The sequence below is a fragment of the Miniopterus natalensis genome, chromosome X, assembly GCF_054644295.1.
Source record: "Miniopterus natalensis isolate mMinNat1 chromosome X, mMinNat1.hap1, whole genome shotgun sequence".
NCBI lineage: Eukaryota > Metazoa > Chordata > Mammalia > Chiroptera > Miniopteridae > Miniopterus > Miniopterus natalensis.
In genome coordinates, this window is record NC_142103.1 from 56392302 (window position 1) to 56418297 (window position 25996).

At 40.2% G+C, this 25996-nt stretch overlaps 1 protein-coding gene and 1 pseudogene across 1 annotated transcript in view; both read left to right on the plus strand.

Moving 5' to 3' along the window:
* LOC148090501 (histone deacetylase 8-like) overlaps positions 1–25996 on the plus strand; it is a 183154-nt gene that overhangs the window by 5579 nt on the left and 151579 nt on the right. The window contains exons 2-3 of the mRNA XM_087813368.1: positions 22036–22208; positions 24766–24860. Coding sequence (XP_087669494.1) covers positions 22036–22208; positions 24766–24860 — 268 coding nt within the window. The remainder of the gene's footprint in view (positions 1–22035; positions 22209–24765; positions 24861–25996) is intronic.
* Positions 1817–7784, plus strand: LOC107540790 (sorting nexin-18 pseudogene; annotated as a pseudogene).

Consider the following 25996-nt stretch of genomic DNA (forward strand, 5'->3'; position numbering starts at 1 on the left):
CTGTACCACCTTGATCATCACTTTGGCCCAGTGATAAAGGTAACAGAAGCTGCTAATTCATTTTTTAAGCCTTGCACTTTGTATTTGTATCAAGTGCTTTTGTTCTATTTGATAAACTTTTATCCTGCTTCTACATAGTATGGCAAATATGAAATTCCCTATTGTTTCTGGAAAAATTGATGACTCAGACACGAATTAAATTCACAGGTAGAAATGAGTCCAAAGTGGGATGTTCATTTATTGTTCCTAGTTTGATGTGCCTTTTAAAATATTAAATTCAGAAAACATTGACTAAGAATATAGGATAATTTGGAGAAGAGATACTGTGCTTAATTATCTGACTTGTCCTGAACTCTCTGTCGGTGAGCTCACACTGCCTGTTTCCAGTACTTGGTTAGGGTTGCAGTGGAGAACTGTGGTGGGGTTTTTTTTTCTTACCTAATCCTTTGCGCTTTAAATCCATGTGGTTAGAGAGACAGTTCTTATATATTTTCTCTCCCTCTTAGCCAGTGTCTTTCATGACAAATTCCTAAACCCCTGTACCAAGTAGCCCTGACACTATGACAGACCCTTCCCCCAGCAAAGAGTCTTCATAGGTGGTTTTTTTTTTCCCTTTGGAGTCAAGGAGAACAATCTCCTGAAATTCTGTGGGTTTGTTCTGTCATTTTGATTTGCACCTCTCTGCTCTCTTCTTAGTGCTGAATGATCCCTGCCCCCTGGAGAAAGTGACCTGATTCTTCCACAGCAGTTTAATAGGTTCTGATGCTAGATCATGCTCTGAAACTCTCCAGAGACAGGAAGACCTTGCTCAAAAATGGAAATTTTGAGAATTGCCCCCTTTAACATAGGGCTGCTCGGTTCCTTCAGTCTAGCCTAGAAAAACTACCCTCTGGGCTCTGTTTTTCACACGTTGCAGCTTTGAATAACTGCTTCTGACGCTGCTGTTCACTCGGCAGCTGCTAGCACTGATGAGCTGCCTTGTTATGTCCTGTTGACACAGACTTTACAGAGATTAAATTAAATTCGGAATCCCTTACCTGACAAAAAGGCCCAAAGCTAAGTTTTGCTGGATCCATACCCATTGGTCCTTAAAGAAGGACCAAAGGAAAGACTATTCAAAAACAACCATATCAAATAACCAACTAACAAGTTAACAAGTAAAAGGGTCTCTATGTGTGCCAGGCACTAAAGCAATGTACTCCAGGTGCTACATTTGCCTAAAGACCATGAAAGTGCAGCTGAGGAGCCAGCTGGAGGTGAAGGAGTGTGTGTGTGCCTGCTCCAGGTGCAAAAATCCTGAAGAGGAAGGTGAAGTGTTAAATATATTGTGTGATAAAAGTAAAAAAATATCTATCCTATTTAAATATAGGAAAGCCTCACTAACTTGGCTCAATTAGAGGTAAGCAAGTCTGAATCATGGAATATTTTAAAATGCATTTGTGTTACTTTCAAGCACTGGGCATACTAGTAATTCAAACTAGATTAACAGCACCTCAAGGAAGGCATTTTAAGAATCATTTGTAATTAGCACGTCAATTATTTGTATATAAGTGGATGTGCATAAAGTGCATAAAGAGTTTATTCTCTTAAGTAAGACAGACATTCCCCAGTGCAATCCTGTTTACACTATTAATTTGCTTAGCCAGCCCTTTTTGTGCCAAGATAGATGTATGTAAGAAATGCTTATTTCCTCAGGGAAGAATGAATCGTTTCCCTGTGTTTAGTCCAGTAACTAAAAAGTGGAGCACCACTTGATTGGTTTGGGATTTCCAGGATATGGAGTTTTGAATTTGCATACAGGCCAGAGAGATTTCATATGGAGAAGATCTGGCAGCCATTGCCAGAGACCCAGTTTCCCCATCTGGATTTCATTGAAGTGATCTGGACTTCATCAAGCAACAGGACACTGATCCTAAATGATCCACCAGACACTTTAACGTAGGCATGTTTAAAATACATCCTGCCCCAGAAGAAATAACTGTTAAAATATGATGAGTTGGAGTTACTCTATGTGCAGTACTTAAGAGTAATAAAAATGCATTTCTTTTTAAGTCCCACAAAAACCATGCAATATCAAGTTAATGATGAAAATCTATCCTCAAACTCTTGCACACCTCATTGTGTGACGGCATTGCAGAGATTTCCAATCATCTGGGAGAGGATATTATATTTTGATGAGCTGCACCAGGTGCTAACTATGTGGCAGGATTTCAGCTTTGAATCTTAGGGGGACCCTTCTGGGTAAGGGTGAGGGAAGGTCTAGGGGCATGTTTATTGTTAACAAATAATTATTGTCTTCCTAAGTTCGAAAATGAGAGCAATTGAATTGAAAAAGAAGATATATCATTATATAGGGAGTGTAGAAAATATGATTAAGGAATGAGAAACAGAGATAGAGGCCTGTATCTCTACCCATATGTATTAAACTGTGTTCTAGGTATATTGTGGCTTCTTCAAGGCCTAGAGAGTAAAAACTAAGTGCAGAGAACATAAGCAGAAGAAGTAAATATATACACAAATGTTCTAACTACAGTTTGGAATGACTTCAGCTCTCCCCCTAGCCCCAAAGGCATCACTATCCAGGGTCTGCAAAAGCCAAATAGTTGTTTGGCTTCCAATCTGATTTTTTGCCTAAGAAATCAGAGAAGTAGGTTTCAGTTTTAATAATATATTCTCCCAACCTCTATTTAACAGAAAGGCACTAGTATTTCTGTCCCTTCTTAAAGTGAATTTTGTGTTTAGTAAAAGGTAATAGATTGGCAGTGCTGGAAAAGGAATTACTGTACTCCCAGAATGGGTATAATCGTGCAGTGACACTATGAAATTTCTCTCTGCCTTTGGGGAACATTAGAGTACTATTCAGGAAGTCATGGCTATGGTGCACTGTGCTGAACTCAACAGTATCCTAGTGGGCTGAAAGAATTAACATAGGAGGCGGGTGCTAGCGGAATGCCGGGCACTGTGCGTGGCCTGGGGCTCCCTCGGTGGTCTCTCTCCCCGGTCCCCAGGCTCTCGGGCTCTGGCCTTGACCATGGCGCTGTGCACACGCGGGACACTGTAAGGCTTCAGGTCAGAGAACCCTGGCAGGATCTCACTGCGGGAGCCGGAGGTGCTGAGCCTGTGCATTGAGCAGGATATCAAGGGCTAGCTCGAGGGTGTCAACAGCTGCTGCGACCGGGGCCTCTTCCCGGCCTCCTCTGTGCAGGTGATCTGCGTGCCGGAGCCCGGCCCCATGGTGGACAGCAGTCCCGGTGCCCCCACGTACTATGTCAATGTACCACCCAGCAGCCTCCAGCCCTTGCCCACGCAGCCACCCGCCGCCTTCCAGCCACCAAACAACTTCCGGCCTCCAGGCTCCTTCCAACCACCAGGCTCCTCCAGCTGCCAGGTGCTGGCATCCAGTACACGGGGGAGGGGGGGGAGGGTTGTCCAGCAGCCGTTACCCCAGCTGCTCTAGGACAGCGGCTACCCGGCCAGCCAGGGTAGTGACAATGACCTGAACGATAAGTTGGATGACAGCTCTTCCTTGGCGGATGAGCCAGGGGCACTGGGCAGTGGCACGTACACTGACTTGGACGGCTCATCCCCCATGGGGAGTGTGCTACCGCCTGTCCACTTGCTCCAATCTGTCGCTGGGCTCTAGCCGCAGAGGGGCCCTATGGCCCCTAGTTGAAGGAGAACCCCTGCCCCTTCCAGTGCACCATTGACGATCCCACCAAGCAGACCAAGTTCAAGGGTATGAAGAGCTACTCTTACAAGCTGGTGCCCATGCACACACAGATGCTGGTGCATCGGAGCTACGAGCACTTCCACTGGCTGTACGTGTGCCTGGCCGTGAAGTTCCCGGTCATCTTGCTGCCAGAGGTGCCTGAGAAGCAGGCCACCAGGTGCTTGGAGAAGGACTTCATCTCCAAGTGCAAGAAGGGCCTCCTCTTGTGGATGAACCACATGGCCAGCCACCTGGTGCTGGCACAGCACCACGTCTTCCAGCACTTCCTGACCTGCCCTGGTGGCATGGACAAGAAGGCTTGGAAACAGAGCAAAAGGAAGGGTGAGAGGGAGAGATGGTGGGCGCCAACCTCTCCCTGACGTTGAGCGCACTGCAGGCAATGGTAGAGAGCTGCATCGTGGGCTTGAAGATCTTGAAGAGCTTCACCAAGATAGACAACAGCATACTGCAGCCCAACCACACAGCCACGGAATTTGCGCAAACAGGTGACGGGCTTTAAGAAGGACTACCAAGGATGGCAGCAGATTGAGTGGAAGCTACACTGACACTCTCCCAGGGCCAAAATGGAATTACAACTAAAACAGAGAAAAACCATCCTGAATACTGAATAATCAACTGCAACTGAAGACTGTCTAAGGAGCACCCTCTTAACCAAGGAGGAAAAGTGGAGACCACATAGAGACTGGTAGGAAGTGTAGAAGCATGAGAGGGCTGGCTGGGCTCCCACAGGCAGCAGCTGAAGGTCTGGAGGGATGTCTCAGCTATGGGGGGTTCCCACTGAGGACTCTGGGGCCTAAACCCCAAGCTGGGCTTCCCAGACAAGAGCACCAGAACTGAGAAAGGTACCCAAATAACATCTGGCTGTGAAAAGCAGCTGGATTTCTGTCTGCCAGGGAGAGATGGCTAAAAATGCAGGCACCCTCATAAGGAGCCAACACACAGTTTCATGTGCAGCCACTCACCTTGGGCTCTGGGAAAAAGAGGGCAGAGTAGACCAGAGCAGTGTAAGAAGAACCCAGGGGGCTGGCTGGGGAAATAGATTTCAGAGGGCATCCATCTGGACCCTGGTGCTGACTCATTCCCCTATACTGCAAAGGAAATCTTTCTCAGGCAGACATTAACCTTCCAAGCAGCTTTTGCCTGAGTGGAAAGCAATTGCCCCACCCTGTTGGAAAACCTCTGGCCCCACCCCATGGAGTTTCTACAGCCAGAGGCTCATTAAGAGGCTCAATAATAGCCCCTGGGTGCTTTGAGCCTTTGCCTGATTTGCTTCTGGACCCAGGGCTTGGAAAAGCAGACCTTGGTGTACATCTTGGTCCTGTCCAAACACACCCAGCCCCAGCAGAGGAAACCAGAAGCTGTGGAGTATGGAAAACTTAAAACAGGGTACTCAAGGCCAGTCATAAACAGCGTCTGACATTGGCCTGCACCAGAGGTCATCTGAAGGACTGGGAGTCTTAGCAGGTCTGTCTAATACATAGAAACAGGTCCAAACAGGCACCCAAAATGGGGAGACAAAAAAACAAGCCCTAAATAAAAGAATAAAAGAATTCTCCAGAAGAAGAACTAAATTAAATGAAGAATAGCAATCTATCAGATAGAGAGTTCAGGATACTAATCATAAAGATGCTTAACAGCATGAAAAAAGATATAGAAACTATGAAAGAAATTAAGAACGGCATAATAGGAATTTAAAAAAAAAAAAAAACACACACACACACATTGGAAGGAATAAACAGCAGATTAGGGGAAATTGAGGATCAGATCACTGAATTAGAAGACAGGGTAGAAAAATATCACTCAGAGAACCAAAAAGGAAAAACAGTTGAAAAACAGGAGGACAGTTCAAGGGAGCTGTGGGACAGCATGAAATGTAACAATATTTGCATTATAGGAGTGCCACGTGATCTAGAAAGTAAGCAAGGGGTAGAGAACCTGTTTAAAGAAATAATGGCAGAAAAATTCCCTAACCTGGTGAAGGAAAAAGTCACACAAGTTCAGGAGGTACAGAGAATCCCAAGCAAGAAGAACCCAAAGAAGCCCACTCCCAGACACGTCATAATTAAAATGCCAAAAATCCAAGACAAAGAGAGGATCTTAAAGGCAGCAAGAATAAAGCAATCTGTTACCTACAAAGGAGCTCCCATAAGGCTGTCAGCTGATTTCTCATTAGAAACTCTACAGGCCAGAAGGGAATGGCATGAAGTATGCAAGGTAATGAAAAGCAAGGATCTGAAACCAAGACTACTCTATCTAGCAAGGCTATCATTCAAAATAAATAGTGAAATAAAGAGCTTTCCAGACCAAAAAAAAAAAAAAAAAAAAAAAAAGCTAAAGGAATTTATCACTACCAAACCAGCATTACAAGAAATGTTAAAGAGACTGCTATAATAAGAAGTTGAAATAGAATGAGAAACATAGGCATAAGGAAATAAAATGCCATAGATAAGTACCTATCAATAATTAACCTTGAATATAAATTAATTAAATGCTGCAATCAAAAGACACAGGGTAGCTGAATAGATAAGAAAACAAGACCCAATTATATGCTATCTACGAGAAACCCACCTCAGAACAAAAGAGACTGGGAGAAGAAAAAACTTCAGGAGGACTTTAAAGGAGAGATGGACAGCAATACAGTCATAGTAGGGGACTTTAACATGCCACTGACTTTACTGGATATGTCTTCCAGACAAAAAAATCAAGAAGGAAACAGTGACTCTAAATGACACACTAGATCAGATGAATTTAATTGACATTTACAGAACATTCCACTCCAAAGCTGCAGAATAGGCATTTTTCTCAAGTGCACATGGGACATTCTCAAAGATAGACCACATGTTAGGACACAAAAAAAGTCTCTAGAAATTCAAGAAAATTGAAGTCATATCAAGCATCTTCTCAGACATTTACACAATGGAATACTATGCAGCTGTAAAAATGAAGGGTCCTTTACCCTTTGAGATAGTATGGTGGGACCTGGAGAGTATTATGCTAAGTGAAATAAGCCAGTCAGAGAAACACAAGTGTCACATGATCTTACTCATATGTGGAATCTAATGAACAAAATAAATGGATGAACAAAATAGATCCAGAGACACAGAAGCATGGAACGGACTGATGAATTTCAAAGGGAAGGTGGGGGGGGGGAGAGATTAACCTAAGAATTTATATGCATGTATGCATAACTCATGGATGCAGACAATAATGGGGCGAAGACCTCGGGGGAGGAGTACAGGGGGGAGGGGATCAATGGGGGGAAAATAAGGACACATGTAATACTTTAAACAATAAAGATAAATTTAAAGTAAAAAAATAAAATTTAAAACGACAGAGTACCAGAAGGTAGGCCAGTCCCTTCGTGGCTTCAGCCAGCCCTTCAGTCTGGACCAGCAGGCCTTCTCCGCCAGCCTGAATCAGGCCATCGCCTTCGCCAGAGATGCCTACGACGCCATCGGCAAGCTGTTCCCGGAGCAGCTCAGGCAGGACCTAGATTCCATCAAGATCCTGTTAGCGCTGTACCAGGGCCACCTGGCCAACTTCCCCAACATCATCCATATGCAGAAAGGAGCTCTTACCAAAGTGAAGGAGAGTCAGTGACAGGTGGAGGAGGGGAAGATGGAGGTGCAGAAGGCAGACAGCATCCAGGACCACTGCAACACCATCTCCTTCTCCACCTTGGAGATTCACCACTTCCACCAGATTTTAGTCAGAGACTTCAAATCACAGGTGCAACATTTACAACACCAAATAATATTTTTCCAAAAAGTGATGCAGAAGTTGGAAGAAGCTCTTCACAAATATGACAGTGTTTAACAATTGGATGTCGGATGGCAGACTTTTTCCAGTTCAAGAATAATTTCTGCAGCAGCATAAAAACTGCTATCAAAAAGCTATTGCCAACTCTCACTGGTGGTACAAGGCTGGTTTTGTGTCGACTAAAACTGGGCTGAATGTATAATGACGTAGGGAAGAGACAGCTAATATGGCCATATAATAGCAACAGTACTGCACATTGTAACTATGTTATACTATGTATGCCTACACTACCATTGTAACTTTGGGGATAATGAGTGTGCTATTTGCCTTATTGCTTTCTGAAGGATGGGTATTTCAGTGTGTACTCAGTAGACCTTGGACCCCACGCAGGGTCTCAGGGAGCCAGCCGGGTGCAGCCTGCTCCCAAAGCTTTTTCCTCTCACAGATTGGGGTTCCCAAAACTCAGCCTATCCTCTGTTTACAAAGTCCAACTAGAGCAGCTATGCAACTTTAGACTCTTGGTTCTTCATTTCTCTCCCTCCCCTTTTTTAAGTAACTGCAACTTTTCTCATTGAGAGAGTGAAAGGCCAGTGCATACAGTGACCCACTGCTGGTGGCTTCACATTGGTGCTGGGGCTGGCGGGATGGTCAACTGTCACCTGCTTGAGGGTTTTGTCTCCTAATAATGTGAGCATAGCAGAGAGACTCAGTGCTCACCTGGAACCTGAAGTTCTTTAGGGGAGGAGATAGTGCCACTCAGTTCCCTTAGATGCTCCAGCTGTGTGGCCTCCACCCCAGTGTCCTGGGAACCTGGTATGGAGATTCACGTGGTCACGTCTCACAACACAGAAGAGGAGGCTAGTCAGTCGAGGACACAGCCCAGAATCAGTGAGGATACACTCGGCTGTACTTCTTAGGAGGCTTTTCTTCTCTTGTCTTTTTAGCTTGAAGATTTTCTTCTATTCAGTGTGATTTTTTTTAATGGATCTACACTGTTAACTGCTTGAGACTCCACTGTGATTCACTCATTTACTTAATCAAACACTTTTCAGAAATGTCTGTAAAATTCAGTGTTACACGTGGCGAAAAGTAGCATTGATCTAAGGAGGGACCAGAAATACTTTCTACTATTCCAGATGCTAAAAGCAAGAAGTAACTTTGTTTTTTAAGTACTGATAAGCCCCTAGGATATTTCACATTAAAAATCATCTTAAATATATTCTTTTATTATAAGGGAAATACAAATGGCTAAGAAATACCAAAAAGATTCCAAAGTAGCTGCATTTAAAAAGCACAAAGGGGTTCTGGTTCGAAATGGCAGAATCTCAATGTTTTTCAGTCATTGAGCTGAATAATGTGATCCTTGCATTTACAGATGTAAAACTTGTCACTGAGAGGTTAACGTATCTACTGTTTTTGTGAAGTGAGACCTAAGCTGACTCAGAAACCCCTGGGCATTGGAATGGTGACCTGTAAGTGAGAGGTCAGAGGTCAGTGTGAAATGTTGGTGAGTCCCATCGATTAAAGAAGAGGGTGACTATTGAAACAGTTACTCAACAGCACAATTTCTCTTGAAAATAATCTCATATGGGTTGAGTTTTTAAGGTCAGAGCATCTTAATTTTGATCAAAATTTTACACCTTAGGTAACGTAGAGCCGGATTTAACATCACACAGTGTTATCTCTACTGCAGATGTGTGGGACTATAACCAAATCCATTGTTTTCTAAAAAGTAACTTCCTCTCATTGATTGCAAAATACACTTTAATAAGCAAAACCCATATATGTGTAAATGTTAATTTTATGGCAGAAGTTGGGAGATTATAATGACAGCATTTACGTTCCGGTCTGTATTGGACACATGCTTTTCAAATGATTTGAAAATGAGAGTTTTCTTTGCCTCTTTATTTTGATGGTGGTTTGATTTGATTGATTTTTTTTTTTTTTTAAGTAAAATGACTAAACTTGTGCTGTGGTAGCCTGGAAATGACCTGAGGTGTCCGGCCTGATTGTGCTCAGGCCACAGTGGACATTGGTTAGATTATACAACTAAATTATGCAGGTTAAATTATAGAGGAAGTGCAGGTTCATGCTGCCAACTTAAAGAGGACTTTCGTTCTTCATGACAACAGTGTTATAATGCCACCACGTCATGGGAGGTTTAAATTAATTCTCGGGGGTTGGACACCAGAATTATTAGTGCTCATTCGCATCTGAGATCTTCCCTTCTTTAATGTTCTTGCTCCTATTGAAACATTTCAGTGTATAGAAGACTGTGATGTTACTGTCTAAGAGAAAAGCCATCGTAAAGTATATGCTGGTCATTAAGGTCAGCATGGTACAGTTTTTTAAAATAAACTATCATGCCCTTCAAAAAAAATTTAAAAGAATTAACATAGCACTCCAAGGACCTGACTTCTTATGGCCATTTATTCATTCAACATTAAGGAAGTGCTTGCTATGTGACTGGTGTTGGGAGAAGACTTTTGCAAATGTTGTATCAGTTAATCCTCACAATAACCCTGTGAGGGAGAGAATATTCTTGTTTTACAGAGAAGGAAACCAAGGTTCAGAGAAGTGAAATTATTTGTCCAAGTTGCTCAAGCACTGCATCTAACTTTGTCTGACCCCAAGTGCAGTGTTTTCCCTGAACTCCATGTTGTGGAAGCTGCAAAGGGGATGCGTGAGACACATACCCAAATAATGTGACACAGAGTAGAATGTGATCTGCGCTATGGGGAGTGGTCCTAGTGGTTTCAGAACAGTGAAATGACCTACCACCAATCAAAGAGTCATTAATGCAGCTGGCCTTAGGATGCATATTCTTTAAGTCTTCTTTTATTTTGTTTGTTGTTTTTTTAAGCTTATTTCTCCAAACCAGCCTGCCTCTCGGCCTGCCCTAAGCCCTGTCCAAATAATATACACTCTGCTTGCTAGGGCCTCTGGCCTTTCAGAATGATAAAATCCAAAGAGCAGTGAGGTTTAGTGAAAAGAGCACTGGATTGGAATTAGAATTAGTGTTCCAATTCCAGCTCTGATGATTCAGTCTAGGCCACTGGTAAGGTCCTTTAATTCTGGATGACTCACTTTCTCCTGTGTAAATGAGAATAGTTTACTTCAAAGAGGTAAAGAGATAAGTAATAACAAACTAAAAATAGTATACAGCCCTTTTTGTTGCCAAGGTGATATATAATTGATGAGTAGAATTACTTACTACAAGGCATGTTACAAAGAGATGCCAATTAGAATCTATGTTTTCATATAATGGACTCAGCAATGAGGGAAAAGATGCTCCTATAAAATGTTAAGTAACTACATCTCGAAAATTAAAACAGCAAAAGCAATGTGAAGATTGTTTGGGGGTTTAGGAGTTTGAGGGGGGTTTTGTGTGTGTCTATTGGGTTTTTGTTTTGTTTTTGTTTCTTATACTAAAGATGTTAATGGGACCAGTACAGCTTGTTTATGCTAAAAATAGAAACACAAACTTATAGGAAATAAGATGTCTTCTGGATATGTCCAAGAGACACCCCTGGCCCCACACAAAATGAAACATCATCCTTACCACAGTGACCGCCCTTGAATTTCCTGCGTCCCTGAACCATTTGTAATAGACACTCGGGAATCACTGAGGCATTTACCATATGCTGCATCCCCTGGCAGGTTGAGTTTTTGCAGAATAAGTCAGCAGTCCCTAGGTCGAGATAAAATTGAGAGAATTTTGAGAAAACACCTACGAAAAGTTGAAGAGCTCCTATTTAGGACTGATAGGTGATACTTTGGGTCCTTAACAGAATCTCCCTCTGAGTCCCATCCAATACAGTAGGTTTAAAATTTATATTGTAGTAAAGGCTTTGCTGTTGGCAATAACTTTTCTCAGGCTGACCTTGGGAGGTCACAGCATTAGTAACACATATTTCTCTCTATTCTCCTTCTATTTCCTATCCTTCTTAGTTTTTCAACTTTGAATTCCTCATTTATTTAATCTCTGTTGATGAAGTCTCTAGAGGATGCTGAGAGGCTTGTTGGAAAACAAAGATGATAAGGCTGGTCTAAGCTGGTTTGCAAGCCCGAAGTCAGGAGACAGAACCTGCTGGGAGCTTACACAGATCAAAGATCTAGCTAGAGGGACAAGTTTGCATTACCACATCCTGCCACCAGCACTGATTAAGGATAACTGTAACGCCATCTCTGGCATCCCATTGCCCTGGTATTAGAGGTAAAGTGGCAACAGTGAATCATCTCAAGACACACAGTGGAAGCTGTCGTCGACCCCAATGGAATAAAAGAAAGAAGGTTAACTCTATAATTTGGTTCTTGGGCTTTTCCTTTTATCTAAAAGCATCATTAATGTCATCACCCCTGGCTTTTATCCTAACCACCTTCCCCCAAAGTAAGGACTATAGAAACAGCTGCCACAGCCTCTGTTCCTCATTTGCATAGCCTTGTCTGAAAACCAGGCAGCTGAATACTAAGAGATCAGGTTTCTCATCAAGAAAAACTGCATTTCGAATTAATATCTTGTGTGTTTATAGGGAAGTTACCAATGTAGTGTAATGAGATGCTTGTCCTCCCCCTCCTTTCTGGGTAAGAGATTTTATACTTGATCACAACCTAAAATCAATGATTTGCAGTGTAGAAAACTGTAACAATGGTAGGGAAACTTTCCAAAAAGCAATCTGGAGTGCTATTTTATTCATTTATTTATTTAATGATTATTTATTGAATGCCTACTATGTATAAAGTATTGATTCCACCCTCAAGGAAGTCAGTGGAGATATTGAAATTACAGATACATAGAGAGATATACATTTATATTCATATTCACATGCATTTGAATAAAATAAAATGTGGAAAGTTATAAGAACCATAAGAGGTAAAATGCTGTGGGCACTCAAAGGAAGAAAATATTTCAGAAAAAAAGCTTAATTGAGAGATGATATTTGATCTGGTTTCTAAAAGGTAGTTATCTTTACAAAGTGTGTGAATGTGTATGTGTTTATAAAATCTGGGTCAAGTTTAAATATACAGAGAGTTTAGAGAAGGAGAGGATGAGCTATGTACAAAGAAGAGCTGTGGCTTATTTTGGCTGGACTGTAAAGTGCATGAGAGGGACAAGTTGCAAAGAAGATTAGAAAAGTGGGTGGGAATCATATCATGCAGGAGCTGGAATGCTTAGCTATGAAAATTTGTACTATATTCTATAAGCATTTGGGGAGCTCTGAAGGTTTTAGAATGAGGGAATAATATGATCAGAGCTTGCCCTGAAAGATAAACACTCAAAAAATAATAACACTGTGGCTGCTACAGCTGTAATACAAAATAATATGTGTAAAGTGGCTGACACAAGCACCTCATGCATAGTAACTCAGTAAGTCATGGAAGCAGGTATATTGGAGTGGTTCAGAGCATGATTCTGGTGCCAGGCTGCCTATGTTCAAATACTAGCTCTGCCACTCAATGGCTGTGTGATCTCCTACGGATTTCTCAAGCTCTCTGTGCTGCTGTTTCTCCACCTGTAAGATAGAATTAGTAATAATACCTATTTATAAATTGATATGAGAGTCAAGTGAGCTAATACATGTAAAGTGCATAAAACAATGCTGTTTTGAATAAAGTGCTCAATAAATGCTAGTTATCATTATTATCAATTTTTATTCATGAAAGAGATGGAACATGAGCTAGCCATTAAAGAATAGATATGATGTAGACATGCAAAAAGGTGACTTTCAGATACAAGGAAGTACACGAGAAAAAAACATACTTATAAGAAAGTGCACCCTGGCCGGATGACTCAGTTGGTTGGAGCATCATCCTGTACACCAAAAGGTTGTAGGTTTGATTCCTGGTCAGGGTACATACCTAGGTTTCAAGTTTAATTCCAGGTCAGGGCACGTATGAGAGTCAGTCTAATCAATGTTTCTCTCTCTCTCTCCCTTCCCTTCTCTCTAAAATCAATAAAAATATATCCTTGGGTAAAGATTAAAAAAAAAAAAATACCCTGGCTGGCTGGTGTGGCTCAGAGGTTAGAGTGTCAGCTCACGCATCGAAGGGTCACAGATTCAATTCCTGGTCAAGGGCACGTACCTGGCTTGCAGGTTCGCTCCCCGCTCCTGGTCAGGGCATGTGCAGGAGGCAACCAGTCGATGTGTCTCTCACATTGATTTCTCTCTCTCTCTCTCTCTCTCTCTCTCTCTCTCTCTCTCTCTCTCTCTCTCTCCCTCTCCCTCTCCCTTTCCCTCTCCCTCTCCCTCTCCTTCTCCCTCTCCCTCTCCCTTTCCCCCTCTCTGTCCCCCTCCTTCCCTCTCTCCCTCCCTCCTCCCTTCCACTTTCTCTGAAAAGCAATGAAAAAATATTCTCAGATGAGGATTAAAAAAATTTTAAAACAAGTGCAAGGTGAGTGAGGTGAACCATGGACAGTTCAGTTCGCCTACAGAATAATATGGGTTAAGCAGTTATTAAATAATACGATACAAAGGTAGGCTGGAGTCCGATCTTGAAGGACTTTGAATCATAGGCTAAGAATTTTAAGCATTATCTAAAGAAAATGGGGGAATATTGAAGGTTTTTCATTAAAGAAGTGACTTGATCATAATCACCCCTAAGGAAAATTAATCTAATGATAGTGTGTATGTGATGCATTGGAGAGGTAAGAGGCTTGAGGCAGCAAATTAATTAGGAAGCTGTTGGAATCCGCAAAAGAGACCATAAGGGCTAAGTTAGAGTACTGCAGTGGGAGTGAAGAAGGGGGAATGGGCGAGACATTGGTACAAGACTGGCAACTGCAGAAGAAGAGGGAAAGGGAGGAATCAGAAAGAGCCTCAAAGTTTTGAACGTGGATGATTGAAAGGATGGGGTATCATTAGCAGAGATGAGGTATAGAGGAGAAGGTAAGGTGACAAGTTCAGCATGGTCAAAATGGAGCTTTAAGTTACAGCCTACTTTGTAGAAATTGACAAGCTGATCCCAAAATTTATATGGAACTCCAATCCAAAATAGCCAAAACAAACTTGAAAAGAAAGAGCAAGGTTGTAAGACTCACACTTCCCACCTTCAAAACTTACAACAAAGCTACTATAATCAAGACATTGTGTTGCTGGCATAAGGATAGACATATAGAATAATGGAATAGAGTTCAGAATCCAGAAATATGTACAATCAATTGATTTTACACAAAGGGTATTAATACAATTAAATGGGGAAATCTTTTCAACAAATGGTGCTGGGACAACTGGATATCAGCATGCAAAAGAATGAATTTGGACCTGTACCTCATACAATATACTAAAATTAAGTCTATATACTCTAAATATAAGAGATAAAACTCTTAGAAGAAAACATAGATGTAGATCTTCATTACCTTAGATATGACACCAAAAGCACAAGCAACAATAGAAAAAATAGATAAATTGGATTTCATCAAAATTTAAAAATTTTATGCTTCAAAGGACACTATCAAGAAAGTGAAAGACAACCTATAGAATGTGAGAAAAATTTTTGCAAATCATGTATCTGATAAGGGACTTATATTTAGAACATATAAACAAAACAATATTAAAAAGACAAATGACCCAATTTTAAAATGGGCAAAGGACTTGCATAGACATTGCTCTACAAAAGATAAACAAATGGCCAAAAAACACATGAAAGCATAATCAACATCATTAGTCACCAGTTAAATGCAAATCAAAACTACAGTAAGATACCACCTTACATCCCCTAGGATAGCTATAATAATAATTTTTATAAACCAGAAAATAAAAAATGTTGGCAAAGATATGGAAGAATTGGAACCCTCATACACTGCTGGTGGGAAAGTAAGATGGTACAGCTGCTGTGGAAAACAGTCTGGTAGTTCCTCAAAAGATTAACCATAGAATTACCATATGACCCAGCAATTCTACTCGTAGGTATATACCCAAGAGATACGAAAATTTGTCCAGACAAAAACTTGTACACAAATATCCATAGCAGCATTTTTCATATGTGCCCAATAGTAGAAATAACCCAAATGTCCTTTTACTGATCAAGAAAATGTGGTATGTACAAACAATGGAATATTATTTAGCCAGAAAAGGGAATGAAGTACTGATACATGCTACAACATGGATAAACCTTGAAAACATTATAAGTGAAAGAAGCAAATCAGAAAAGGCCACGTTTATATAAAAGTTAGATTAGACAAATAGATAGAAAGTAGATTAGTGGTTGCCATGGGCTGGAGGATCGAAGAATGGTGGGAATGGTTAGTAGTTTCTAATGGGTATAAGGTTTCTTTTGGGGGTGATGAAAATGTTCTAAAATTCATTGTGATGATGGTTGCACAACTCTGTATATACTTAAAGCTGTTGAATTGTACACTTTAAAGGAGGGAATTGTATGGTATGTGAACATCAATAAAGTTGTTTTTTAAAAATATATATTTTTTATTTTTAAATATGTTTTTATTGATTTCAGAGAGAGGAAGGGAGAGGGAGAGAGAGAAACATCAATGATGAGAGATAATCATCAATAGGCTGCCTCCTGCACACCCCCTACTGGGGATTGAGCCTGCAACCCAGGCATGTGCCCTGACCAGGAATCAAACCATGACAGCCTGGTTCATGGGTCAACACTCAACCACTAAGCAACACTGGCCAGGCTAAAAAAGTATTTTTAAAACTTATTTCTTAATTGAGCTTTAGCCACTGATAGTCAACTGCAGATTTCTTAGTATCAAGGATCAGTTCCTTCTGAGAAGATGAAACGGTAACAGAGAAAAGGTGTTTGGATTTCATGACCCAAAGGTCTCTTTCCCTTCAAGAGCACAGTTTCAGGAGAGCAGTAAGATCCGAAACTGGTTTGCAAGAAGTACGTATAGGTGGCCAGAAAGTGGGTAAATTTGGCAGAGCTAAAAAGGGGAGGAAGAAATGGGCAGCTTGTGACCTAAAAGAACAGAATCAATAGAAAGGCAGAAACTAATGATGTAATAAAGAGCTCTTCAGTGATAGATGGCCCTTAGAGGGACAGGAAAGAGGATCTAGTACTCAGGTGGAGAATTTAGCCTCAAGGAAGAGGAGGACTATGAGAGAAGACATTTTCAAGTAAAGAAAAGAGGCAGAGGAAGCCATTTATTGCACATTCTTTCAACCAACTCAGTCAAGTATGAGGCAGAAAAAATTTGATCTAGAAAATTAAACATCTGACATTCTGCCTCATACCTGACTGAGCTGGTCAGCAGTTACCTTTGGAGAGGGAGTGGTAATGGAGAAGGGGCAATTTTTCACTTTTATTTGATAGACTTTCATATTTTATTTTTAGCATGAAGAATATATTCATTATATTTGTATTTTTTTAAAAATAGACTAGATATTGCAAGAAATTGTTTACCAATTGGAGGTGAAGCTAAGGATTGCCAAGAGTGAATGGCACATATCAGTCACTCAGTAAATGTTTATGGAATTTGTTGAAGTTATAAGCACAAACTGTAGAGGAGGCAATTGATTTGATTTCTCAGCTTCCTTCAGCAGAAGAGAGCAGAAAATTCTGACAGTGTGGTTTATCCAAGGGCTTAAGGATTGACAAGGCAAAAATGACAAAGGTGTGAGGGAATTAAGTATGCTAGTAGGAGTTTTTGAAATGATTAACCATTTTCTCCAAAATGAGTAGTGAAGCAAGGTCAAAAGATAGGCCTGTAGTCTTTGAAAATAGCAGGAAGACTAGAAAAAAAGAGTCATAATTAGAATAAAGAGAAAAATCAATGAGGGAAACATGAAAGGATAGAACATTGTGTACAGAAAATGTAGCTCAGAGTTCACGGTCCTAGAAATGAAACAATTCCAACTGCTTTCTTACCAGGCCTCACAGTATGGCTATGCCTAGGGATAACCAAAGCAGAGTTCACTTGGACAGCACTGTTCAAAAAGTGAAGAAACTGGCCCAGCCATGCGTAGCTCAGCGGTTGAGCGTTGACCTGGGATCCGGGCGATTGGGGTTCGATTCCCTGTCAGGGCACATTCCCGGGTTGCGGGTTCGATCCCTAGTCGGGGGCTTGCAGGAGGCAGCCGATCAATGACTCTCTCATCACTGATGTTTCTATCTCTCTCTTCCTATCTCTTCCTCTCTCTGAAATCAATAAAGATATTTTTTTAAAAGAAGTGAAGAAACTGTAATGTCAGAGAATTAGCAAGGTGAATCTCACTTATTCAATAACGTAAACCCATTGTCCAACCTAGTGCCTGATATATAATAGGCGTTCATTCAATGTTTGTTGAAGGGAGGGAGGGAGGGAGGAAGGAAGGAAGGAAGGAAGGAAGGAAGGAAGGAAGGAAGGAAGGAAGGAAGGAAGGAAGGAAGGAAGGAAGGAAGGAAAAAGAGTTAGTATTATAACATCATAGTTATTTGTTTTCCTGTCTTCTTCCCCTAATGGACCATAAGCTCCTTGGGTCTTACTTGTTTCTATATCTCTAGTGCCTAGCATAGGGAAAGTAGGCGCTTGAATCACGGTTTCAGTGAGTGAGGGACTTGGAAAAGAAGGCCATCTTACCTTTTATGACAGCATGGATAGACCTGGAAAGCATTATTCTGAGTGAAATAAGCAAGTCAGAGAAAGACAAGTACCATATGGTTTCACTTATATGTGAAATCTAAGGAACAAAATAAACTAACAAACAAAATAGAAACAGACTCATAGGTACAGAGAACAGACTGACAGCTGTCAGAGGGGAGGGGGGTTGGGGGGACTGAGTGACAAAGGTAAAGGGATTAAGGGAAAAACCCTCATAGACAGACAATAGTATGGTGATAACCAGAAGGAAAAGGGTGGCGGGAGGGAGAAGAGGGTAAAGGGAGGACTTAACCTGGGGTGGTGAACATACAATATACAGATGATGTATTATAGAATTGTACACACTAAACCTATTTGATTTTGTTAACCACTGTCACCACAATAAATTTAATTAAAAACAATGCAGGGAGAAAAAAGGTTTTAGTGAGTGGATAGATAATGAACTGCAGAGAATGATGGGAAGGAAAGGGAGAGACAGAAAAATTGTGAACTAGGTGCTAAAATCCTCTAGGGAGGTGAAAGAGTACATTATAGGTATATAGGTAAGAAATTTCATAATATTTGAGTAGTGTAAGCAAGTGACATTGACCTCAAAGAAGAGGTAGATGACAAGTAAGAATATTGGATTTGGAAGTAGCAGTGGGGAAAGGAATATTTCAATTTCTCTTTCCTCTTCCTGTGAATTCAGGAGGAATGCGCATGGTGTGTTTTCCCCTTTGACACCCTCCACCCAATCTGTCACTGAGCCCTCTCAGGTTTTTCCCAATTGGCCTTACCTTGCTTCCTGTTGCTCTTGTGCCTAGAATATTTCGATACCCTTTTTGTTAATCCCCCTGTCTCCAGACTCTCTCTTTTGCCTTACATGCAATAACAAAAATCAAATTTCCTAAGCATTATTTTTCAGCAACACCACTACTTATCTCATACTTTTCCAGTGGCTCCCATTTGACCATCAAACCAAATCAAAACTTCCAGTCTTGAATTTAAAAATGCCCACCATATAGCACTCTGTAAGCTGTCCTCATTTCTAGTTGCTTTGACATGTGTACTGTATACAAAATACCCTACCTTTTTCAAAGTTTCTAATTATCCTTTTCTCTACCCATCCTAATCTTTTATTTACTTTTATTTCTAGATAATCATTGATTAACAGGAGGTTGCAAAGAAATGTAGAGGGAAGTCCCTTGCACCCTTCTTCAACCCTCCTCCAATGTTGACATCATGCACAATTATAGCACAATATCAAAATCAAGAAGTTGACATTGGTACAATCCATAGAGCTCATTCACTTTTCACCAGTTATACATGTACTGGTGTGTGTGTGTCTGTGTGTGTCTGTGTGTGTCTGTGTGTGTGTCTATGTGGCTTTGTATAACCAAAACTACTTCCATACCAAGATACAGAACTGTAGCCTGGCCAGCATGGCTCAGCCATTGAGCCATCGACCTATGATCCAGGAGATACCAGTTCAATTTCTGGTCAGGGCATGTGCCCAGGTTGCAGTCTCGGTCCCCAGTAGGGGGCGTGCAGGAGGCAGCCTATCAATGACTCTCTCATCATTGATGTTTCTCTCTCTCCCTCTCCCTTCCTCTCTCTGAAACCAATAAAGATATAATAATTTTTTTAAAAAAGATACAAAACTGTACCATCACCACAAGGCTCTGTCATGCAACTACACCCATCCCTAACTCCTAGAAACCACTAATCTGTTCTCCATCCCTCTAATTATTATTTCACAAATGGTATATAAGTGTAATCATGCATTATAGATTTGGGAATTGGCCTTGTTCACCCAGCATAATTCCCTTGAGATCCATCCAAGTTGTTTTACGTGTATCAGTTTGTTTCTTTTTATTGATGAGCAATATTCCAATAGTATGGATGTACCACAGTTTAACTATTCACTTGTTGAAGTATATCTTAGTTGTTTCAAGTTTGGATTGTTACAAATAAAGCTGCTATGAACATTTATGTACAAGTTCCTATATGACAATAAGTCTTAATTTCTTTTGAATAAACGCCCAAGAATGCAATTGCTGGATCATATGGTAAGTCTACTTTTAGTTTTGATGGGAAAAGCCAAAGGACTTTCCAGAGTGGCTATGTATATGATTTTATATTCCCACCCACAATGTATGTGTGATATTGTTTTTTCCACATCCTCACCAGCAATTGATGTTATTACTATTTTTCATTTTAGCCATTTTGATAGGTGACTCATGATAGTTTTTCTCATCTTTTAAGACCTAAGTCAAGAAGTACTCCTGTAAAGCCTTTTCTGACATCATCTGGAAAAGTTTATTACTCTCTCCTCTGTGCCATCTCTGATACTTCATTTATCATTGTATTTTTATTTATTGACATAGTCTGAGTCTTCCCTTCTGTTCTGAGGCACATGAAGATAAGAACTGTGCCACATTCATCTTTGTTCCTGCAACTTCTGGCACAGTTTTATGCTGAACATACAGAGGACACTCAGTTAATGTGTGCAAACTGAGGGAAAGAATGAATGAGAAAGTATTAGTCTTTCTTACCTCCCCAATACTCTTTTTGCTAAAATGGGAGCCATTGGAAAAGTATGAGATAAGTATTGGTGTTGCTGAAAAATAATGCTTAGGAAATTTGATTTTTGTTGTTGTATGTAAGGCCAAAAATGGTATGCCTTCTTGGTGGCATATCATTCCTCTGCACCCAGGAGATAAGCACATGAAAAAGAGGATAGACCTGAGTATTCCTATATTGAGTATCGTATGTCTTAAGTTTTATAATATTCTTATAATCTCCACAATCACTCAATATTTGCCTGCATAGATGAGAAATCAAAACAAAACTGTCCTTTGAGTCAAAGAATGTCTGTGCAACTGAGCACTTTTCAATAGTTTCAATGCCCTCATTACATATGAGTTTGAGAGATCGGCGTTTTATATCCCTGAATTCTTTTTGCAGTTTCAGAAGGATCTTGGATTTTTCTGTTTTTGCTGCACTGGTATAATTTGACATGTTGACTATGAAAGGATATTAACCCCAGCATTTTTAATCACTTTTTGACTCTGCTTTTTCTCAACTCTGAAGTATGTTAATTTGCACATGTTTATATGTCTCTGTGAGAGTTACTCAGGCCCTTGAGTACGGGTATATGTTTTGTCTAGGAACTAGATTGTAAGCCCCTTGAGAGCAGGGACCTTATAACTCCTAGGAATGCATTCTGGACATTGTCAGTGTTCAATTAATGAGAATACTGGAAACCTGACTAAGGTCATTTGTCACATTAACAACTTCCTTTTCTAACTTGATAAAAAGCTGTTAGGTTGACTTGATAGCATTGAATGATTCTACCCAAAATTATGCTCATTCCTACCCACTACAATTTGTTCTTTAGGCTGCTTTCAGATTTATAATTTTGGATCAGTTGTTGTAGTTCCCTTCCCTATAATACTCTTGGAGAGGGCTGCATTTCGTAACCCAGTAGTCCTTTAGCATAATAAAAAGTAAGCTGATAATGTTTATGCTTTCAAAGCATATATTCTCTTCACCAGCCTCCAGTAATAACTAGGTGATAAGCTCAAAGTATGTTGACAGTCTTAATTATGAGAAGTAATCCTTAGTAACTAGTCAATATATATGACTTATTTTCCCAGATTGTAAAATGGAGTAAATGTGTACACTGTGTACTATGGCTGTTGAAGTTAAATTAATATGAAAGTGTCAAGGAAGTCTGAATTCTGAAACTCAGGACAAATTTGGTCCTTGAGGATGGAAGTGGATAGAATTTTTATATAAGTTGGTTTACTGTGGTATAATTTACATACAGTGTGATTCACCCTTTTTAGGTGGAAAGTTTGATGAGTTTGATAAGTTGGATTTTTTTTTTTCCTTCAGTATTTCCTGATTCAACTATACCTCCCATTGGCTCTACCACCATCACCACCCCTAGAGCAGTGATAGGTAAGAGCAAACTGACCTATCATATTCTGACATTTTGTATTCTTTCTCTTTTCTACAGTGTATTAAAGGAGGTATACATAGCCTTTAATCCCAAAGCGGTGGTCTTACAGCTGGGCGCTGATACAATAGCTGGGGATCCCATGTGCTCCTTTAACATGACTCCAGTGGGAATTGGCAGGTGTCTTAAGTACATCCTCCAGTGGCAATTGGCAACGCTCATTTTGGGAGGAGGTGAGTACAAAGGAAGGTCACCAGGAGAATTTGTTGACCTTCCTCTACATTTAATTTATTGACACTGAGGAAAACTTGACTTAATTAGATTAGATAATATCAACCTGCCTGTGGTCCAGAAGCCTGAGTCAGTGAATTCTGCCACCTTCACAGTTCAGTATAAGTAAGTGCTCTGACACACTTCTGATCAGTTTGGCATATGCATCCACTCCTTGGCACTCTGAAGTAAATGTTCAGTTCCTGAAGCTTAGGTCTTTGGGTTAAAGGTGACACCAGATCTTATTAAGAATAGAGAATGTTGATAGTGGACTTTGATCCATCTTTTCTCAGTGTAGTCTTTGATTCCCAGTTCTAATAATAATAATATAGAAACATACCACTAAAATTATAACCCTACTCAAATATATGTTGTAAACATGTGAATTCATTAAGCCTAAGCTGAAATCAGGAATTACTTCTGTCTCCCACCCCCCTGAAAAAGCATGGATTTGTTACAGTGAAGTAAAATGGAGAGAGGTAGGGTCTTTTGGACATCTTTGCCCTCAGTGTGTACTGATGTTTTGTATTACTTAGCCAACAGAAAGCTGAGTCTGTTCAATAGAAGCATTTACACATCTGTGAAAGGCACCTTTCACAACCTCAACTACCTTTGAAGAATCCTTGCTTAGAATCTTCTATCTGTTTGGCACAATCTTTATTTTATTGGATGAATGTGTCAATGTGTTAAAATAACATGGTCAAGTTAGACTGAGCTTAAAAAGTGTGTATTATGGAACAGCTAATAATTTGTTGTTCTGCCAACCTGTTGTAAAAAACAAAATTAGAGGAGATCGTGGGAAGGTCTTATGAATATGAGTGAGCATCCATGCAAATACACAAGCCTGGTCCTTTGGCAGCCTCAAACTCTAGAGGACTCAAAATTAAAGGTGCTTACAAGAGACAACCTCTTATAAAAAGCCAGAAAAAGATGTATTAACTTCAACTCAGGGAAAAGATAAAATTGATAAGTGTTGTGTGACATACTACTTTCCTTAATGGCACAAAGAATGGTGATTATGATACAAGTACAGTTAGGAGAGAAGAAAACAAAGGCCTTTCCACAACATATATCTGTGCGAATTCAACTTTTGTTTGAGGCTACAGCCTTTATTTACCATTTTTAAAGCCTCTTAGCTTCCTCAGTCCAAAGTTTTGGCTTTTGAAATATGTGTATTCCTGAAAATGCCTGTGCATAAATGGAATTTTTGGAAATCATATTGTATGTACACTAGTGAGAACTATTACTTAAAACCTATAGTGAGACTGAGGTAGTCCATACTGAGTATCTGGTAATTCCATCATCAAGTATCTTAAACTTCAGAGTGTAAAAAAAAAAAACAACCTATAGTGATTTTTTTTGAAATCAAATAATCACACCCAATAAGTCAACCTTAGAAATTTAGATTTTCCACATCAAGACTGTTTAAAGTAATACCTATACTATTTCACTTAAATTTTCAACTGCCAATAACACATAAACAATTTGTGGAGGTGGCCACAGCCCAAGCTTCTGTGGACCTTATTGAGGCCTAAAAGACATAGTCCAGAAGCCCCAGCCTCCCTGACCTTTCAAGGAATAGAAAGACTCAAGAAATGGGTGACCATATGTCCCAATTTATACGTGTTATCCCAGTGTAATTACAAATAGTGTCCCCTTTTACCTTTAAAACTGTACCATTTTGGATGATAAATGTCATGGTTACCCTACCTAAAATAGACTAAATTTGATTTCCCTCGGGCTGCATTGAGGTTAGGAAATCATTCCATTTTATCCTTACACTTTTGGAATTTAGTTAAAGGCTAATGTTCTGATGCTTGCATGGCAGAACACATCTATTCAGAACAAAAAGATGCTGATTATTAGCCAGTATAATATGGCTTCTGGGTGACCATGACAGGACCTGATGAGATAGATCAAAGTATGAATCAACAGTCCCTTCCTTATCTCGTTTTCTTTGATCTCTGCTACTAGGCCTGCATTTTGTGGAGAAAAGGAATGCTGATAATAAAAGAAGGAAGTCTGTTTCTTTAGCATTTTTCTTTTCTCTTTCCTGGATGTATGTAGGGCTACATCTGCCAATAGATTTAACATGCAAACCACATCCAGCAGTCATTTTATAGAATTGTTGCAAAATTTATCACAGAAACCTTTACGTTAGGTAGGTCACTTCAAGAGATCCAGGTTCCAGGGATCTCATTCCTGCCGATGACTCTTGATGGAATTGAGGAGCTTAGAGTCAATTGAGAGCTCAGGTGCATATTTGTTCTGAGACTAGAACCTTTTTCATCTTCATAGGCCTTGAACTTCCTAGTTTCACACTGTGCATGGTCTGGCTGGTCCACTGAAGTCCGACTACTAGGTGGTTTAAAAATATAAGGAGATACTTGGTTGAAATTCTGCAAGTTGAAGTTGTCTTTTAGCCCTTTTATTAAAACATTTTTCTCTCCTTACCCCCCTTCCCTCTCCTGCTGTTTTGTGACTATTCTTTCCTAACTTCACAATTCTTGGTGGAGACAGGAGGCTATAACCTTGCCAACACAGCTCGATGCTGGACATACTTGACCGGGGTCATCCTAGGAAAAACACTATCCTCTGAGATCCCAGATCATGAGGTAAGTAAGGCTCTGACAAGTCCTCTCTTCTTTAAGAGGAAGAGCTGAGTCATTCCACCTAATCAAAATCATGTCCTCACTACTCAATACCGTTTTGTTGAGAGACACTCCAATAACAATAACACACTGTCTTGGCAGAATAGTGGACTCTTGTTCCAAAATATCCAAGACCTTCTGCCTTTCTTACAAGAGATCTCAAAGGCCAACCAACTTTAATTTCTCAATTAATTACAGAGACTGTGGGAAGGGGTCACCTATTCACACAAAGAACTCTTTGGAATATGTGCATATTTTCATCCCCTACCTTGAAAAATAAGGGGCACTTTTCTATATGTATAAGCTGGGTTTTTATCTATCTTTAAAAAGTCCCATAGGCAGTATGTCACACCTATGTTCTTTGGTGGTAGTCTTGGTCTCTCAATTTCCTTTGGCTATTGTGAAATTTAAGAAACACATAATCACCAAAAAGACAGGTCTGGTGTTTTTCAGTGATAGTGGCAGGACCATTCAAAATGTGAACCATACCGTTTGAACCCTCACCATTTTCTTTAATCATATGAGATGTGCTTTATGTTTTCCAAAGCAAAGATACCTGTTCTAGTTTTCCCAAAACAGGTTAATAGAAAGCTATCTGGGACCTGTGAGTGTGCTGACAATCCTTTACCCAAAGGTGTATCCCTTCTCTTCCCACCTTACCTCCACACCTAGCAGGAAGCATGTTATCACAGATCGGGATGTATAGCAGCAGGCCTTAGACTGTGTGACTTTATAATAATGAACCAATACCTGCCTCCCAACTTTCTCAAGCCAATTCCCAAGGTGCAGAGATGGTACTTTGGTTATAATGTTTTGATTCTTCCCAGATGCAGAAGCTGTCCACTTAGGAGCATTATGTTTTTGAAAGTTACTATTATTTTTTTTTTAATTAGAAACAACTTAAACTAGTTTCCTTAAAATTTTCTTCTAACCACAGATGAGGTATAATATGTATCTCAGAAAAAACACTCAGTGTCTCTAGAATACAAATTAGAAGGCAAACTATAATTTGAGACAATTTGCTGGTGTCAGGGTTAATAGAAGTTTCTTTCCTTGACTTGACTTACCTTTATTCAGTACTTGGAAGCTTTATGAAAAAT